This window comes from Diplotaxodon limnothrissa, linkage group LG12, assembly GCF_057381915.1.
Source record: "Diplotaxodon limnothrissa isolate DT_005_m linkage group LG12, D_limnothrissa_male_GT1.1, whole genome shotgun sequence".
Classification (NCBI taxonomy): Eukaryota; Metazoa; Chordata; class Actinopteri; order Cichliformes; family Cichlidae; genus Diplotaxodon; species Diplotaxodon limnothrissa.
In genome coordinates, this window is record NC_140607.1 from 36,616,230 (window position 1) to 36,635,087 (window position 18,858).

Below are 18,858 nucleotides of genomic sequence, written 5' to 3' on the forward strand. Positions count from 1 at the left end.
GGGTACGCCACACTCCAAAGACATGCAGTTGGGTTAGGTTAATTGGTGAAAAAGTCTAAATTGCCCAGAGATGTGAATTGAGTGCAAATGTTGTCTGTCTCTGTGTGTTAGCCCTGCGATACACTGGCGACCCTGATAACAATAAGCGAAAGAGAAAGGATGGATGGAGTGACGGATATACCAAAGCTGTTATAAATCCATTAAAGTTTCATGTTAACACTCCAAAGAATAACTCTTTAAATGAACTTAAAACAATCATGGATTTCCACAATAATAAATGGCTTTCTATTAGCATTAAGTACTTTTGTTGGACTAATGTCATTTACATGGGTTGAATCAACTTACTTAAATTAACTTGGACTCAACTGCAGTAAATAAATTGATTCGTCATTGATTAATTAAGCTGATCCAACTCAGCTACATTACGGTAAGTTGAAATAACAGAATTGTGTAATGCTAAAATTAAAGCACTTTAATCACTTGGAAATCCTTTTCATGATTTTTTTCGAGTGCGTTTTCATCTGCTCTGCATCCTTGGTGAGCTGAGTGTCGGGCCACCTGCTGTGGGATCTGGTTAGTTTGTCTCTTCAGCTCACACTGGAGCTTAAATTTTAAGCATCTGAATCTGAGCTTGTTAGCCGAGCTGGGCTTCAGCATTCAGGCTCCGACTCCAGGCTGCAACTTTCAGGGTTGGCTTGTCAATCCACGTGATGACATGACAAGATGTTGCACGCCAGGCGCACAAGTGAATGAAAGGATACATTCTTTTCGTTGCTGTTTTATGTTTTTACTTTCAACAGACCCACTTTTTTTGGTCACTGAATCTTTCCAGTTCAAATTCCAACCAGCTGATCATACTGAAAATCATCAGAGAGACCTTCACACAAAACACACCAAATTCCATTCCCCCACTGTTTGACAAGACGCTTCAATACTATCTGCCGGATTCTCACTGAACATCTGCACCGCTATTAGGTTACAGCTGCCCCCCTGAGAGGCAACAGAATCAGCTCCATTAGAAATGACTGAATAAGGAGATTCTCGTAGCAGGACGAGCGACGACCGCAAAGATCGTCCTTGAAGTTTCCATTGTGAAAAGAAGCTGAGAAAGCGCTGCAGAAATGCAATGCTTACGGAGAAAAAACGGACTATGCACGGGTCTCCTGCATGCTTCGGCTTACACAGTTACACACACTTCATGGTCTCACACCAAAAGCCTGTCACTCGCACATCTTTAAGAAATCACTCGTCCCCCATTTGAATAAACAGTTTCTGGGGCCTTAGTCAAATAATTATGGTAACAATATACAGCACCCAGCGATGACAGCAATAATATCGGCTCTGTTCATCAACAAGGTAATTTGTGAGGTCTTGCAACTGGCGGCAGAACGAATATGCTGACATGCAGTAATGGTATATGGCCAAATGGTAATGATATTTTGACAGCAGCTATCTGCAAAGCTGGGGCTCCCACGAGCTGCCAGAAGGTTGTGCAATACTGAGGCAATACAATGAAAAGTCAGGAGAAATAAAGATAATTTGACAGAATAACTTACCACCTCCAGGCAGTCCACTATTTTGCTTAGCTTGTCGTCTGGTAGATTAGCCAAAAGTGAAACACTGACGCAAAAGAAAAAGAAAAAACAGGCATTACATTGTTAAAACAAATCACTACATGTTATTATGCAGAACCTGGTTTCCTGTGTCACAGGACACCAGTTTCAGACAGTGCAACAAATCGATCATTTGTTTAATGACTCGTGGTATTGACTTAGATCCTGTGACCCAGTTTTGATGATAAAATACACTTGCGTAGCATTTTATCATGACCTGAAGCAAACCTTCCTCACTGACCCACAAACCGTCTTTGGTGTTGTCTTGACAACACTGGACCCCAAAGGCAAAGACAGAAAATGTCTGCACAAGGAGGCAAGACGGGTGGCGGTGGCACAAATCACAGGATGTTTCTTATAGTTTTGGCCCTCGGCGAGAGGTGTTTTACCTAATGTGGTCACGTCAGGTACACACCCCACCCTCCCACTGTTAAAGTCTTTATTTTGGGAGGGGCAACCAATCAGAAGAAAGCCAAGATAAGAAAGCTAAGCTTCCTAAAGAAAGATGAGAAGAAAGCAGAAACAGTTTGTTGTTGTTGTTGATCTAAAGGGCTGCATCGAGCACCAGTATTACGTAAAAGGATTATTTTGAACTGTGAATCATGCACAGCTATTCTAGTAGACTCCAAGAATAAAAACACTGAGCTGGGAATGAGCAAAATAGGTCCCAGTTTGGACATAGTTTGGCACTAAAAATATTTGGTTAGGTGTGGAAAACGGTCCTGTTTGGGGTTGAAATAGACAGCTTTGTTCCTGCATGCTGGAAAAAAGTTGTGAAAAAGATGTAAAATGTGACACCACGGGGTGAAGAACCTATTCATGAGGAGTAAAGTGAAGCTGCTCTTGCTATTGCTCTGACCGCACCAACACCACCGGACATCTTGTATTCATATGTCTGTTAAATGTCTCATTTGATCATTTTATTGGTGTCAGGAGTTTTTGTTGGACAGTCTTAGTGGACTTGAAGCTAACCTTCGGAGGAAGTTGCGATACTGTTCGTGTCGTGTCTCGGCCGTCCTCCTCATAATGTTCTGGAAAACTTCCCGATCCAAAACCCACGTCCTCACTTTGTTCACAGCTGTAGAAGCAACACAACATGCATCAGTACCACTACATGACAGCTGACTGACAGCTGGTTTAAAAGCAGCGTGTGCTGATAACAGCCATGCTGGAAAACTCACAGCACCTTGTCATTAGACACATGAAAATGCTTTGTTTTTCCAAATGGACAAAGGAGGTGAGAAAAACACTGTAATCTGTCCTTTATCTTGATGCTGAGTCACTTCAAATCAACAGAAACTCTGAGGCGGGCCTCTGTTGGTAAAAGGAGGAAGTAGCTGTGAAGGTTTGACATGAACCAGTAGCAAAGAAAGAGCTGCTCTTTATCTGCTTCATCTGTTATCACGGAAAACCCGCTGAGAGGCTTGTCAAACTGTCAGGGGTTTTCCAGTGCACCCTGAATATTGAGGTCATTTTGGCCCCCTTCCCCCAAGGACCAGCAGTCAATTTACTTGGTTAAATATACAAACTGAGACAAAGAGCACTCACATACTACATGGTATGCACTTTCCAAATGCCAAGAAGACAAAAACCAATCAGCACGAAAAGCTGCGGCTGTCATGTAAAGCCTCTGTCAACACAACCGCGCTGACGCGTGTTTGCTTCCCATCCAGGTTCTTCTGCTCAGCGTTTTAAGAAGCCTGAAACTCGGACGGAGGTCACTCCTGATTCTTTTGTTATTGACGTCATTCTGGAAGTTTCACAAATGCAACGTCAAAGCGATATGCATCGACATATCGATTATTTCTTTTTTGTTTCTTCTACTCATATAATGCTTTATTGTCTGCCTGTGCTCTCAGCAGAAGTCCAGGAATAAGGACAGGAACCCCTCATCGAGAAAAGGGACAGTTATTAGAATTTAAACCTCGCCTGTAAGATTCTGAGCTGAGCACAGAGTCATGTCACAGGCGTCACGGCAAAAATCTGGTTAAATTTGATGTGTGAGGCTAAATGTCTGGATCACAGCAGTTGTTTTAACAATTCAAACACACACGTCTTTAATCTTTTAATACATGCGCCTGACGCTTTCTTTAAATGTGACGTCACTGAGATCACACAGCCATACAACGTCCACTCCACACACACAGACACGCTTCCCACAGGGTCGCGTCTCCCTGTTCAGCAATGACACGTCTGCGGCGTCTGGACAGTAACTATAGATGTTAGAGCAGTGTGGTGTTGCAGCGGTTAGCACTGCTGCCTCTCAGCAAGAAGGTTGTTGGTTCAATTCTACTCTTTAAAGAATTTAACGAGGAGTGTGGAGGATCAAACGTCCCTTTCACTTTCCTGCCAAATGTAAAGGGGCGTATTTTCCCTGATCTTTTTCACTTTTTATCCAAACCTCAGTGTTCTTCTTCATCTTTTTAACATCTGCTCAACAAGTTTTGGGGATATCAGTGGATTATTTCGGTCACCTAGGAATTAAAAATCCCAGAGCCATTTTTTTTTTCATTTATGCTCAGTGAGCAGCTTTCACCGGAAACAACAAGGTGCCATCTTGAAACACATTAATCAGATTTCATAATATATTCATGGCTGTCATGCCCAAGGCCTTCTTCAAAGACGAATAACTGCCAGAGACCATTGTTGTATTAAACTTAAACACAGAATAGAATTGACAGTCTTCAATGGGCTTTCGGATTTCCTACTTCTTTCCTGTCCCACTATCAGAGCTCTGCTAGTTCTGCTCCGTATGTGTAACCTGATGATAAACTTTTAAACTGGAACACTGCGACGCTGCATGTAAAGGTACAGTCTGGAAAAAGGAGGAAATGGGACACTGGGCATTAGGCTTGCGTTACATTTGGTGTTTGATTTTGTCTGCTGCGTGGGTCGCGGGTGATTCAAACCCTGGGGCACTCAGTGTGTTTCAACCTTAAAAAAAGCGTCCTAAACACACTGAGCTCTGATGTAGTTTCACTCTCTACTGTACAAATTCAAAACAAGCAAAAAGAATTATGGATGCACAGCCACATTAGATCCAGCTGTGCAGAAAATACTTACTTACTTCTTAGATTTTTCTCCTGTTTGTTGACAAAGAATTTTATGAGAAGTCGTACATTAAAGGAAGAAAATAGAGCATAAAACATAAAACAGCAGCTTAAGTGCTCCTTGACATTAATCCTTGTCTTGTCTGTGGATCTCTGAAAGGATGAATAAAACACAGACATTCCCTGGTTTGATGTTTTTGTGGTGCTGGTGCAAAATCTTCAGGTGTTCAGCTGGCTTGAGATCACAAGATGTGTGAATCACTTTTCTGGTCACTGAACCATTCAGTAACCCCGAGTGCATCATCAGCTGCACGAAACCATCAGGGCAGAAGGCTTTCACTGGAAGGTAAAGGTGATCATCCAGAACCAGTTTGCATTGATTTTAGTGGGAAAAAGCTGTATGACTCTAAAACAGATTTGTCTTTACCTCGCACTGATGCGGTCCGCGTGCAGTTGTACAGAATGGCTAACTCCCCAAACGCAGTCCACACCATTATCGATGTGATCAGTTTGTTATGCTGAAACACATCCAGCTTCCCATCTGCAAATATGAAACAAGGACAATCAATAGGTTAAATTTTTAAACCCCAAATTTAGGACACAGACGATGAACATATCAGGAGCTAACTGAGTGACTTTTACATCTCACTTCATTCATTAAGGTCACGGTAATATCGTCTGGGTGAAGCTTCATTAGGTTTGTGTGCTTTTCAGGATTTCACCTGGCAGACGTGCCTCTTTAATATGCTGCTTCTCAGATTTATCAGGAAGAGAGAACATTTCCATTAAATTTCTAAATCTGCATATGAGACCAGAAACCCCACAAATGTCCCTTCTTTTTCATCTCCACTATAATAGAAATTGTAGCACAAATCATGATTAAAGAAGAGTTCTTTAGTCATTATAATTAGCAGCTGCTGATGTCTGCGTGAGTATTTAAAACCTCTGATGATGAATAATTATTCATCAGAGCTGTTTTGGTAACTCTTCACAGCACAAAACAAACGCTGTGTCGATTTAGCTCAGGTGCTGAAACGTCAGAGCTCAGCAGATCAACAAACCAGGACTCTGTAATCACTGAATTTTGATGCGGTTTCCTGCCCAGGGTGAGACATCACTTTAACACCAGACGGCAGAAGAAATACTTACGTTGTCTCTGACGAGCAAATGTCAGTTACTGGCAGAGGACAGACCATTGCTCTGAGGCCGCGTGGTCTTTTAAAAATACACTTAGTTGCCTGGTTACAACCAAATATAAACTGAATTTATTAATACATGAATACATCTAAATGAATAAGAAAGAAAAGATGAGGGGAGGGTGGGTAACTGTGAATGTATTAAAAATAAAGACGTAGTGGGTTATAGTGCATTTCACTCAATGTCCTTCCAAAATGAACTTTTTCTCTCTCCTGCCATGAATACATCACACCAGCTACATTAATTCAGTTCACTTCAGTTTTATTTATATAGCAACAAATCACAGCAGCAGTTTCCTCGAGGTGCGCTATATTGAAAGGTAGAGACCCTACAATAATACAGAGAAAACCCCAACGATTACATGACCTCCTCTGAGCAAGCACTTGGCAAACGTGGGAAGGAAGAACTCCCTTCTAACAGGAAGAATCCTCCAAGTGAACCTGGCTCAGGAAGGCGCAGCCATCTGATTATCAAATTCGTGGCTGATGCTGATGATTTAGAGAAAAATTTACCAGAAGCCGGTGCAGTTATTTATTTATTTATTTTCATTCCTCGCCTCTTTTAAAGGGAAACAGAGAAATTTTCATTAAATAAATGAAGTCTTTTCTTTGAGCAATTAAATTGATGAAAATTAGCCACATTTACTGACTGAAATATTTGCCGTTATGCCATCGACAGCCAACGAGATTTTGGTCTGTAGCGCTGAACTGATAAATCAGTGCATCCCTCCGTACTCTTCACTCAAGAAAGTACGAGAAATACAAACCCTAACCCTAACCCCCCTAACCCTACCCCTATTGTTTCAACACACTCATCGGGTGGTGTTTTATAAAACCCAAGCCTTGTTACACTTTGGACATCTCACCAACCTCGACTACACCGAGGCCAAATTCATGACCTCTGAGTTTTGTAATCGCTGCCTGTTCCCAACGAGAAAACACATTTCTCTCCTTTATTAACACGAGTGAGAAAAAATGTAAGCAGAAGACTCCCAAGTGGGATCTGCTGTCTGCACTTGTGTTAAATGTTCCGCAAATCCATTTATTTCTGTGTTATTCTTTGGAGAAGTGAAAAAGCTTTTTACTGGTTTCCCTTCAGTTCCTAAGAGAAACCACATGTAATCAACACTAAGTGAATGCATTTCAGGTTAGAAAAACACTGACAAAGAGCAGCAAAATAACTGGGAAAAAAATTCCCAGAATCAGCCCCAACAAAAGCAAAACAAATGTCTGAAGAAATGGTGGCGCGTTACCCAAGGAGGATGCACAATGTCCCTCATGCAGGTGCCTTTCATTTCCCTGTCTGGAAGGGCATCCAGCACATGTATATGTGGCCACTGTGGCGCCTGCATGTGAATAAGAGCAGCTTAAAGTAGCTTCTAATTGGATGATCAAACTTTCTGCCCTTCATCGTTTGTGCATGTGTGAAATCTGTACATTAAAAGTCAAATTGTAACTTTCAAAAGTAGCCCTCCATATATCCATTTTCATGACATCTGAGGCTTTAACAAAAACAAAGCACAGATGGTGCAGCTGTGCCGCACAACACAGTTAATTGACATCGCTTTAAAAAGCCCTTTGCCTGGACTCCTGTTTCTCTCTCTCCTCCTCCGCTTGCATCACTGGTGGGAGGGACTAAGCTGTGAGGCGAGGAATCAAGGATTTAATCAAGTGAGAAACAAGAAATGTCCTTTAATCCAAAAGCCTTATCAAAGCCAGGCCTTCTAGCAAGGGCACGTTCAAACCTGAAAATGATGCTCAACGTTTTGCTGTGAACATTTCTCCTCAAAAGGATGCGATAACGGGCAACAGGACAACCTCCAAAGTTATTTGCTACCTCACCACAGCGTCTTGTATATTCACCCTGTTGTGTTTGAAAAGCATGCATACAGAGAGTGGGCTTCTTTTGGTGCAAAACTTGAGTGACCTAACAGGTTAATAACAAACCACCAACAAAAAGAAAACGAGTCAAAAAACTTGAACGCAGCCCAGCTGGTGATGCAAACTGTTGCTTCCTCATAGCACATGGCTTCACATGTTGCTCTGGCTTCTCATTGGGCATTATGTGTCATATGACATCTTACACAAACGTAGGTGCCACAAGAATAAGCATGCAACAGTAAACTGAAGCAAGCGGTGGAAGGAAGTTTATTTTTCCTTTCAAACTTAAGAAGATGACAGGAAGCGAAAGTACCTGCCAGGACAAACAGATGGTTCCCAGGCTCTCCCTGCTTGATGACGTACTCTCCCTGCTGGTAAGTGTGCTCATACATGCACTCCACCATGTCTTTGATCTGCTGCAGCTCCAGCCTCTTCAGGTATTGGTTCTTGTTGAGGGCATCTGTCAGCAGCTTCTTTACACTGTCACAGACAGCAACAGGAGAAAAGTTAGAGAACCGAGCTTTACCGAGTGTTGCTGTTTGAAGATTAGAAAGCACAGTCTGTGTTCCCTGTAAGATATGAAAGAGTGAACATGACTGCAGGAGCAGTTACAGGCCCGCTGCTTTGTTTATCACTCGGAAACGTTTGCGTTTGTGTTTTTGTTCTTCTTTTAGGAGATGAGAGATTCAGGAGTGAAAGTAGTGGAACCAAACTATAGTCATCTTTCAGCTGCTTTTACTCCTGCACTTTATTTTGAATTAAGTAAATACTGCACGGGAGAAAAGCAAAGACAGAAAGAAGAAACTTTTACTTATCAGTGGAGAGATGACTTTGAGTCTCTTCACTTCCTTTCTTGGTTTTCACGTTTTCCTTTCTCCCCTTTCCATCTGTGTCTGTTTCATCCCACAAATTATACTTTAAACACTGAAAACCATAAAAGTCAGCTCTTATATATTTAACCAATGTGATCTTTTGTTTTCATGGACAGTTATTTGGAGTCTGATATACATTTAAATGCTGTAAAAAGATTCTACGGTGAGAGTAGTTTTCCTCAGAGGGACCGCTCACCCCAGCATCAAAGGTAGATGTTGGTGTTTTCAGTGCGGTTCAGTGCTTTCTTATGCTGTAGAACCAACCACTCAGTTCTTTGGAAAATAATTCTGATTAACATCAAAAAGAAATGATTAGAATATTAGCAGAAATTCTGTTATTTTCTTTTTGCACTTTTACATTTTCATAACTCTTAACATAGTGACAAGCGCCTAAAACTGTTTCCCAGCCTTATATGAAATTTGTACACAAGTTAAATTCACTCACAGGTTGGAATTATTTCTTTAAAATCTGCGTTGCCATCATTCTTTATTATGAGCTTAATCTCTTCAAATTTTTCTAATTTTATAGTTTGATCTTTGTTTTTAAAATATGCCGTCCACATTTCTGACGGGTCACATGGTGCAAACCCACTCTTCATCAGACAGTTATGCAAAAAGTCCCCATATAAACAAACAAACCAGGGGAAAAAACAACATAAATGAAAAATAGAAAAGGTATAAGAATAAATAATAAATATTTATTTATTTTCGTTTTTTAGGCACATGATATTAATGAAAAACTCATATACATATTAGAGTGGCTGTTTTTCTATGAATTGGTGTCTGTGTCTGTTTTGACTGGACATCCTCTCCGTGCGTGTTATTATCTGAAGAGCAGATGTGCTTAAAACATTACAGCTTTCTTGATGCAATAAACTGAAATTAGACTCCTGCAGAGTGTGAGCTTTTGATTTGACTTATTTTCTCCTCAACATCTGCCCCATTTCTTTCTTTCTTTTTTGCATATGCTGCAAACATCACCTGAGAGAACGTGTTCATGTCTAGATTGGAAATCCCTGGATTGACTTGAGTTGAAAACCACCTTTGTGTGGCTCTTAGCCTGATTGATGATGTGAGGGTAAGTGCAGTCAGATAAGGAAAAGACTCGTGTAGTCATGCAAAAACCTTGTTGTGATCACTTTAACATAGGAATTATTTTCTTTCCGTCCTCATGCTTGTGCCAGCGGATTCCTGTTGTTGATCTACAGCCAACAACAGGAATCAGCTGGCACAAGCATGAACTTCCTGTCTGCGGTGATGGGTGCTTACGTCTGCACAGCGACATGTGTAGAAAGAAAATAGTTATTGATGAAACCGACCCAAAGATTGCAAACTAGCTCTGCCAGACCACTCGAGTCACCACTTGCTCATCACTCTCCAGTTCATATGTGTATCATGTTTGTAGAGAAGGTAAGATGCCAAACCTTGACTGCATCGTTCTGCGATAATAAATCATCTCAAGTGACATCTGACTAAACAAAGTTTGTGGATTTTTATTGTTATAATGTAACCAGGTCTTAATTTCTGCAAAGAGATGTCTCTGCAGCCTCTCCACACCCAAGTAACTTGGACAGATAACCAGCCATGGATGGGGTCACTTTAAGTGAGCTGCTTTACTTGCTCTGCTGAAGTTTCCTTCTCCCACCACTGATTACACTTTCACGGTGAGTTACTGATCCGTCAGGCAGGACTCCCACATCTACATTACTCACCACATTTTAAATATTTTGTCTCCTGTGAAATGATGAGTATTCGCAGCCCCGGGGCTCCCTCCTGAAAACAGATCGAGTAAAATTGGGGAAAACATAAAATCATCACGAGCTGTCAAAGTTCACCGATGTGCATTTGAACAGCTGCAGCGAGGGGATGTATACGGCGAAGACATCATCTCCTTTGGGGAGCTGTGAAAAGGTTAGGAGGCACGGTTGAATGCTAACTATAGATCACGAGAGCGAGTCGGACCTCGGAGAGGCGCACGGTGCGAGAGCTGGGTGGTCTGTTTATCCACCTTATCGTGTGTGATGAATTATCACTCTGGGCTTCATAAAAAGAAAGCAGCTGACATGCAGCCCTTTATTTTTCAGCCAACATCCCTTCCTCCCACCTAGCTGTGTCATTACCCTCCAACATGTTACCGTCATTCACACAAGTGTTGCGTATCAAAGCCTGCCTACATGAGGGTACCAGACGGCCTCATTTACATTCGTTTTGGTTATATAATCCATGCTGGGCTTATTAGCGACACATGTTTTAAACATGAGGATCGCATTGAGAGGGAGGGAGACTGCATGCTATTGTTTATTCACTGCAGAGCTCTGCGTTCGGCTTGTACGATCTGAGGAACACTCACGATGACAAAAATCTATTTTACTTTCATGCTGGAAATCTAACAACACTTCATGTGTTCATTAAAAGACCTTTTAAGTTGTTTTGCTTGTGCCTGAGCTACTTATGTGTGCAGTAAATGATGGCACATGAGGGGGGGGGTGAGTTGGGTCCCACGTTTTAGTTGTTGGTCTCAGTTGGGTTTGATCACAGGATCTCTGTACACTCTTCCAGACCACCTAAACAAATGTAAAACACGACTCAATCGCTCGGAAATTGCTGCATTTGCTCTTATTTAAACCGCTTAAGAACAAAAGCGGCAGAATGCCAAATCAGAGGAGCCGAGGAAACACGGGTGGCATCTGTTACGTGGTCAGTAAAATTAAAGAGAAACAATCATATTGATGATGCATGAAGTATCTGGATCATTTGAAAACTTTCATTGACTGCTGTTGATCCAAATGAGATCAGCGCCACTGAAGATGACCATCATTAAGTTTAACCTGAAGCACAGACTTGGTGTCTAAGAATAAACGGCACTACAAAGATGATAAAGCTATTTTTAAGGGAAAGGTATTATTTGAAGATCAGGGTTGATAAAGCTGCTTCATCTGAAACATCTGCCTCTGTTTCTAATTTCCACAGAAATCTCAACAGACAGCATACTGATGGAAACAAAGTTTCATAGTTGTGGGAAATTGTCTCACATGGGCTTTTTGGAGCCTTTGATATTAGATTTTTGTGCTACATGTCTCAGGCTATTCACTCTCTTATCAAGTGTAAAATTGAATAAAATGGGCAGGAAGTCTTAAAGAGTTTGATAGAAATGCCCTCTGAGGTCCACATCAGTCATCTGCAGTGAGCTTAGCTAACAGTCTGAAAATAGAACATAGGTTATGGAAAGCTCAACTAGAGCACACTTATCACGTTTATCGTGCTTGTTTACAGTCCACTGCAGTCTGTACGCTCAGCCAATGAGCAGCTCTCATACATAAAAGTGTTATCGACCTTCAAGTGCATTTCTAAACCTAATGATTATAAAGGCACCGCTTCCTTCCTGAGGAAGGTGGTGTCCAAATGTTTATCTGGCTTCTTTATATTGCGTGTGTGTATCTGTGTATCCATATATAAACTAGCTCATTCATTTTTCATATGAACATATAAATAATGGACAACCAAAGCAATGTTAAAGGCAACTTTAAAAAATGCTTTTATCAAAGTTCAAAATGACCTTTAAACAGATTTATAAGAGAAAAGCTAAAAACTGTTGGGTGGCAGCCAGTCAGGATTAAAGCTGGCTGCACTGAAGAAGAGCTGCGCAGCTGTGCAGCAGGTTTGATGTAGAAGGTTTTTAGATTGGTGGCTTCATTTATAAAACATAATCATGATGAATTTTTGTGTGACTAAAGCAGAAAGTCATGTTTGTATAACTCCTAACTTTGAAGTGGGTGAAAATCTTTTCCACAGTGTGCATCTGCTCTCCCTCCCACAGCAGTGATGATCGAGCTTCAGTTCATCTCGGTGTGGGTAACTTTTTTTTTTTTTTCATGACTGCTGGTCACTGGTTTGGATTTGCCAACCCGCCATTCAGTCCCCTCAACGTGTGCTGCATGGTCATGCCTAATGACTGTCTGCTGATATTCAGGTTTCAGACAAGTTTTTCTAACACAAAAATGTTTGGGGATTTTGGACACACTGAGATTGCTGTCTCACTGCTCTCTGACAACCACTCGCAGCAGAGATGATCAGGCTCAGTTCAGCTTATTGTTGCCAAGTTAGCGTCTGAACCTAGACACTCGGAAACCTTTCACCCCCCTTCAGCATCTTTTTAAATTTTTAAAAATGTTCCTAGGGAAAAATAAATTGGGCTCTTTCACTGTTGGGATGAGCCACACCTCCCTCTGTGCTGTTCAGTGAGCAGCGGCATCCACAGTTTGTTCACTGTGATAGAGGCAGCGTCCTCTCTGACTGATCACAGCACTATCGATAAACTTATGCAGTCTGATTTTTACCAGACAACAAAATACGAGTCTCTGTTGAAGCTTTGACTAATCAGTGTGGATTACCAAAGAATCTCAAAAGCTGAAAACTGGTATTCAGGAGAGCAGTACATCACGGCCCACGGTTCCTCCTGACTAAGCCTTCTTGTTTTCTGGCATTTTATGAGTGGATTCTACAAGACGGGCACCATCAGTTTAGGTTGATTTGAGATTTATAGATGGCAGATGTGATCCGCAGCTTCTTTTATGATTTGAATGCAAGTTCGGACATAAATCGAAGAAAGTTTTCGAAATTGGGCTCCTGCTGTGTGTAGCAAAATCACACAGAGGCTTTAAATCCAACATGCTGTACTTTGGCAGTTTAACCAAAGACTGCAGATAAAAAAATGGAGATACCTACTGTTACATCGTTAGTTTGTGAAGACCCTCAGCAACTGAGTGAGGAATACTGACACTGCAGGTTCACACAGGACTTCTTATCAACGCGTGACCTGCTTTAACAGCCTTTGTTCTACTAGTAAAACTTAAGTAAAGTAAAACCTAAAACTGGCAATTGAGACAATAAACGTAATGTTTTCTGTCTCCTATACATGGGGCCTTTTTTGGCAGTGAAGTTGCCCCCTACTGGTCGTTGGAGGTTATATCTCCAACAACAGTTGTAGTATGAAGATCAGCGATTGCACGACCAGCGCGTTTCAGCTTGCGGCCTTCATCGGGGTCATCGGGGTGATAAAGCTATAATGATTTTCTTTTTACTCTAAATGTTGTAGTTTTAACCTCTTCAGACTTTTTGTTCTTCTGCTCTGCCCCTACTGGCCATTACAAGGAATGCAAGTTTAGGTCACGTCAACAGTAGCTTTTCATTTCAGACCTGGAAGCTACAACAATACTAAAGGCCCTGCTTGTGCTGATTTCTCTGCCTGCTTCCAGCCACTAGAGGGCAGACAGGTCAACTATGACTGATTGGCCAAATTAATCTTCTTGTTTTGGGTGTCAACATTCAGTTGAGACATTTTTACAAATCATCATCTTACTCTTTGAGAGAAAGAGAAAAGGAAGATTTGCCTCACTGACTTACTTTTTTTTATTATGTCAAGCTAACATGCCCTTTAAATGTCCTCCTGCTTTTAGAGACTTGATCCCGTGAAACATTCTTAGTTCAGCTGACTGTACTAACTTGATATACCTCTTGTTGGGCTGGGACTTACTGTAATACAAAGTGAGAGCAAAGGTCAATAAAATAAGAAGACAAATTCAATTTGAAATGACAGGAAGGACGGAGCCCTGAGTTTACATCATTTTCATTTATGCCTGTTTGCACCTGCTGGTGTGAGATAGTCACTCAGTATTATTTCAGGTTGTGAACATGCTTCCTTGTTATTTATCTTGGACGGTAAGCATGGACTACATAGCAAAATATAAATGCACTTTTATATGTTCAACATCTCCAAAACCAACGTTAATGTGCTGCTGTAACGGCCTCAGCTCTTCTGGTTTCAGGATTTCTATCAGGTTTTATGCCCGTGACCACTAATGAGGCTAAATACTGGTGCTGGGTGCTAAATGCCTGTGGCTCATCCCAAAGGTGCTGGATTGGGTTGTGGTGAGGGTTCCTCCACACCAAACTGCTGAAAGCGTTTCCTTACGGGCCTGTCTCTGTTTCATCGTGTTGAAACAGAAGGAAAGGCATAAACAGTCTGGAGGAAGAATGATTTCTAAAAGTGTACTGTGCAGTGCGATACACAGCGGGACATTTTTTAATTCGACGCTCTGACTTTGACTCTATGGTGTGGGTCACTTCTTTTTGAGCCCGTGAAAAACAGAAAACCTCATGAAGACAGTTTTTTTTTTTTTTCTCAGCAGCAGCTGTGAAATCTTGGACTGAATCATGTTGTTTTTATAACAGACTTTTGTTGGACGTCATTAGCACTAAAATCTTTGCTTCTTTGCCCACCTTTCACTTGCCACCCACACCTCTTTACGTTGCTTGCATTTTTAAAATCTCACCCACTACACCAGGATGGACTGAGCCTGAATGTGTCATGAACCTTTAGCTGGCTTCTCTCGCCGGCATATTTTTTCCTCTCCCTTTTTTATGTTTTTAACCTTCCTGAAAACACGTCTCACCTTGCATCCTTTGGTACCCGAGCCTTCTCAAAGGAGAACTTTGGCAGACCGCTGGAGTCGTAGGTTCTTGATGTGGGTTCGGCAGATACCCCGGCTTTGGCGCCTTTCCTTCTGTTCAGGGTTTCCTTGATGCGAATGCTGAGGTTGGGGCTGCCCCTGCTGCTGGCTTTGACTGAAGGAGGCCTCGAAGCAAGACCCGCCGATGCTCCGCTCTTCATCACGTCCTGCAGTTTGTTGAGCTGGATGCACTTACTCTGCAGCTCCTCGCTCATCTCGGCCAGCACTCGTGTGTGTTTGGCCAGCTGCTCCTGGAGACCTTTGATCTGCTGCTCTTTGACACAAAGCTCCTCATCCTTCCTCTTGCCCTCTCGCTCCAGCTCCTCCACCCGGGCCCTCAGGAAATCCAGGGTCGAGTTTTTGAACCCACCGCCGTGATCTTTGTGCGCACAGCCGTCAGTGTGTTTGTAGCGCTTTGATTTCATTGAACCGTTCCCCATATTGCCACCTAGAGACAAAAGAGAGTCAAAGTTTGCTGTTATGATTTAAAAGCATCCTCCAACTGCACGATGAAATTTGGCACTAAAAGGGTCCGTCTGAGGACGCTAGAGGTGAGATTTCAAACAAAAGAGCTGACGCTGTGAGAGCAGAGAACACGAGAAAGACGGGAAGGGAGGAGAGAGAGATGGCAAATCAGTATTTAATGGTCAATGAGTGTGTCCTGTCCATTTATTATTCAGAAGGCAGGAAGTATTACATTACATGAAGAGTCACTCTGGTTGTGCTCAGACAGAAGCACGGTGAGAGGAAATGCTGTCCGGGGAGCTCATGACTGCAGAAATCAACAGAACGTCTCCAAAGAGTGAAGAGCTGACATGGGGCAGAAATGTTGGAGAACAATCCTGTTTTTGTTGTCGCCCCCTCACACATACAGTAGACTTCATTCATGACATTCCTGCTGGGACGGTGTCACATCAGTCTGCAGCACTCCTGCACTTTATTCTGAAAATCAAACATACTGCTGTCTTTTTAATCCTGTTTCGAAAACCTGCGAGTGGAACCACCCCCGTTTATTCCTTTACTTTGGTGCTTCAACTCTTTCACACACTGACTAACAAGCAGCAGTGTGACAGTGCAGACTCAGAGCAGAGGCAGCACCTTGCTGTCTTTCACCGATTTGACACATTAAAGGTTGATTCTCGCCAGTTTAACTAATTAAACCTTCCAAGGGGAGCGCGCACCTGTAACTTGCAATGCCTAGTCATTCTCCTGCTGGGAGTGAAGCCTGATGTGCGCAGTCTCAGACAAACTGTCCGCACTCACCTGCTTAGTTTTCAGAGCCTTCAGAAGAGCCCGGAGGTTTTTCGGAGTTAAATGAAGGAACAACGTGTCCGTGGATCCGCGCATCAGCAGAGAGGCGCTCCACCTGCTCGCATCCTCTCCTCCCTCCGTCTCTCTCTCTCTCTCTCTCTCTGGCTTTCATCACAGTCTGTGCGGCGCGTTCTCGCACGCGCGTGCGGCGACCGGGTGTGATTGCCAGGTCAGGTGTGAATGACGTCAACCGCGACGTTGTCGTTTCTACACCGAATATATTGATTACTTGATGTGCGTCGTTGACCCCGATCAATTAAAAAAAATTATATAATTATATATAATATTTTTCATTTATCAGAAAGCTTTAGTTAAAGTGATTAAATAAATTGATTCATTAAATTGTAAATTCCTTAAAATTACAGAAGGCCAATCAAAAAGAGTTTGGTGAAGAAGTGAAAACACTACATGCACTATGTGTAGCCCTGGGAGTCATCCAACCTTCATTTCAACACATTACATATGTGTACTTCGTTGTCACCATGAACCATGAAATGTTCCAAATTTATTTTGAAAAGATAACAGTAGATTGAACAAATGCCAAAAGATGCACCCTGATGGAAGCATCTGGAATTCAACAAGTAAAGGATGCCGAGGGTCCAAAAGGATGCTCAGTGCTCCTGAGAAGTGACTCATTTCATACAGACGCTGAACGTCTCTGAGAGAGGCGCCATTGTCATTTCCTCCAGTTTGCTCCCGGTTTTAAGATTAAGATTACAAACAAACAGAAAATGAAAGCATTGACTCAGTGAAGGAAATGGAACAGTTACATTACTGTCATGTCGACATTAAAACGCTGTACTTTTTCTAAAACATACATCCACATGTTTAGATGCCTGGTTTCAGGTAGAAGAAGCAGACGTACAGCCTGGTCAGCTCGGACTCTGCGCAGAGAACAGAAATCTGCACACAGTGAAACGTGTGGCTTGTTGTAGTGGAAAGAAACATGTCTGAGTTGTCATCAGCTTCCTCATTTAAGTATGAATCATGTTTTTGTATTTTGTATCACAGAGCGTGCTTCTACAAATGGTAAATGGCCTGCATTTGTATAGCGCTTTACTCAGTCCCTAAGGACCGCTTTACAATCACTCGAATCAATACACTCAATACTTTTCCTGCTTCGCTATGATGGTTATGCTGCCTGATATTCGCCTCTTTAACTGATGTTACCAGATTAGATATTGGTTAGATAAATCATCTTATTGTGTTATGATTAAGTTCTGCTTTAGTCACGGGCGCCACCATGAGGGGGCATGGGGGGCACTGACCAAGCCCCAAAATTTGCTGCCCCCCTAGCAATACTGTCCTATGTTGGTAATAATTTTAATATACTTGTATGTGCTGTGCCACGCCAATATTTTTAGTGGCCCCCATATGCCACCCCTATGTAAAATTCTGGAGGCGCCCCTGGCTTTAGCACTTCACATATTTGTAAGCAATGTCTGCACTGGCTTTAAGTATTTTTGTCCACTTGTGGGCAGTGGTGCAAGAGGCAAAAACAGCACCTGATACAGTGATATACACCAGCTATATTATGATTTATGTTTCTGACCACCTGTGGTGGAGGTCTGATATATGGTCCACAGCAGCTACAAGGAAGGAAAATATTTGTCTCTCGGCTGCTCCACTTTCTCACAAGCTTTAGGGGAAAATATTGAAGAGAACAGATTTTGGAATTGTTACTGTTTTCAATGCTGTTATTACAATTTTCAATAGCACAGCCTTAAAGAAATACAACAAAAATCATTTGAATGGGTTAATCAGGTGATGAGTGTAAGTACAGGCTCATGTTCTTGTCTTGGTCTCTGTGCGGCCGTGTTGTCTGTCTAGCTTAAAGTCTAGACTTGAAGCTGCAGGCCTTCACACCAGCAAATGATTAATTGGTTTTCCTAGTGTGTTTGTGCATGAAGCAGCCTCGCCTGCAGCAGATTCCATTGACAGGCACAGAACAATAATGGCAGGTGGCCAAAGCTGATTCATCTGCAGCACTCGGGTCACAGCAGGCCGGCTGATGATCTGAGGACGTATTCTGAATGAGCAAACAGCTTCACAATAAAGGCGTTTAGCTAATATACACCTCCTCCCTGTGCTGCAGTAGGGCTTTAACAACATGCTTGAGGGCACTCTGGCAGGACTCATCCTCACTTTGTGTTATTATTGAATATTTTGGCAGTATTGGGACTCTGCTTTTAAACCCTGTGGCCTCACAGCAGGAATGTGTGGTGTTTGGGTCATCCTCACCAGCTGTAGTTATGAGTTTCCTGTTGTTGTTTACAGTGTTTCATAATCTCACAGGAGGTTAAAAGTACAAATACTAATACTATCTTTGTAATTACACAATGAAGAATGTAAAAAACACGTTACCAGGGTCAGCTCAAATGGGTTCACATGTGCACTGCTGATCTTAACTTTATATTTTTTAACAA

General features: G+C 42.1%; 1 protein-coding gene across 1 annotated transcript in view; it reads right to left on the reverse strand.

The window, feature by feature from the left end:
* The window catches only part of prkg2 (protein kinase cGMP-dependent 2), a 32,717-nt gene extending 17,156 nt beyond the window's left edge, over positions 1-15,561 (reverse strand). Inside the window, exons 1-5 of the mRNA XM_085366908.1 lie at positions 15,065-15,561; positions 8,054-8,220; positions 5,091-5,204; positions 2,586-2,691; positions 1,557-1,620 (exon numbers count right to left, since the gene is read on the reverse strand). Coding sequence (XP_085223034.1) covers positions 1,557-1,620; positions 2,586-2,691; positions 5,091-5,204; positions 8,054-8,220; positions 15,065-15,561 — 948 coding nt within the window. The remainder of the gene's footprint in view (positions 1-1,556; positions 1,621-2,585; positions 2,692-5,090; positions 5,205-8,053; positions 8,221-15,064) is intronic.
* Between the last annotated feature and the right edge of the window lie 3,297 nt (positions 15,562-18,858).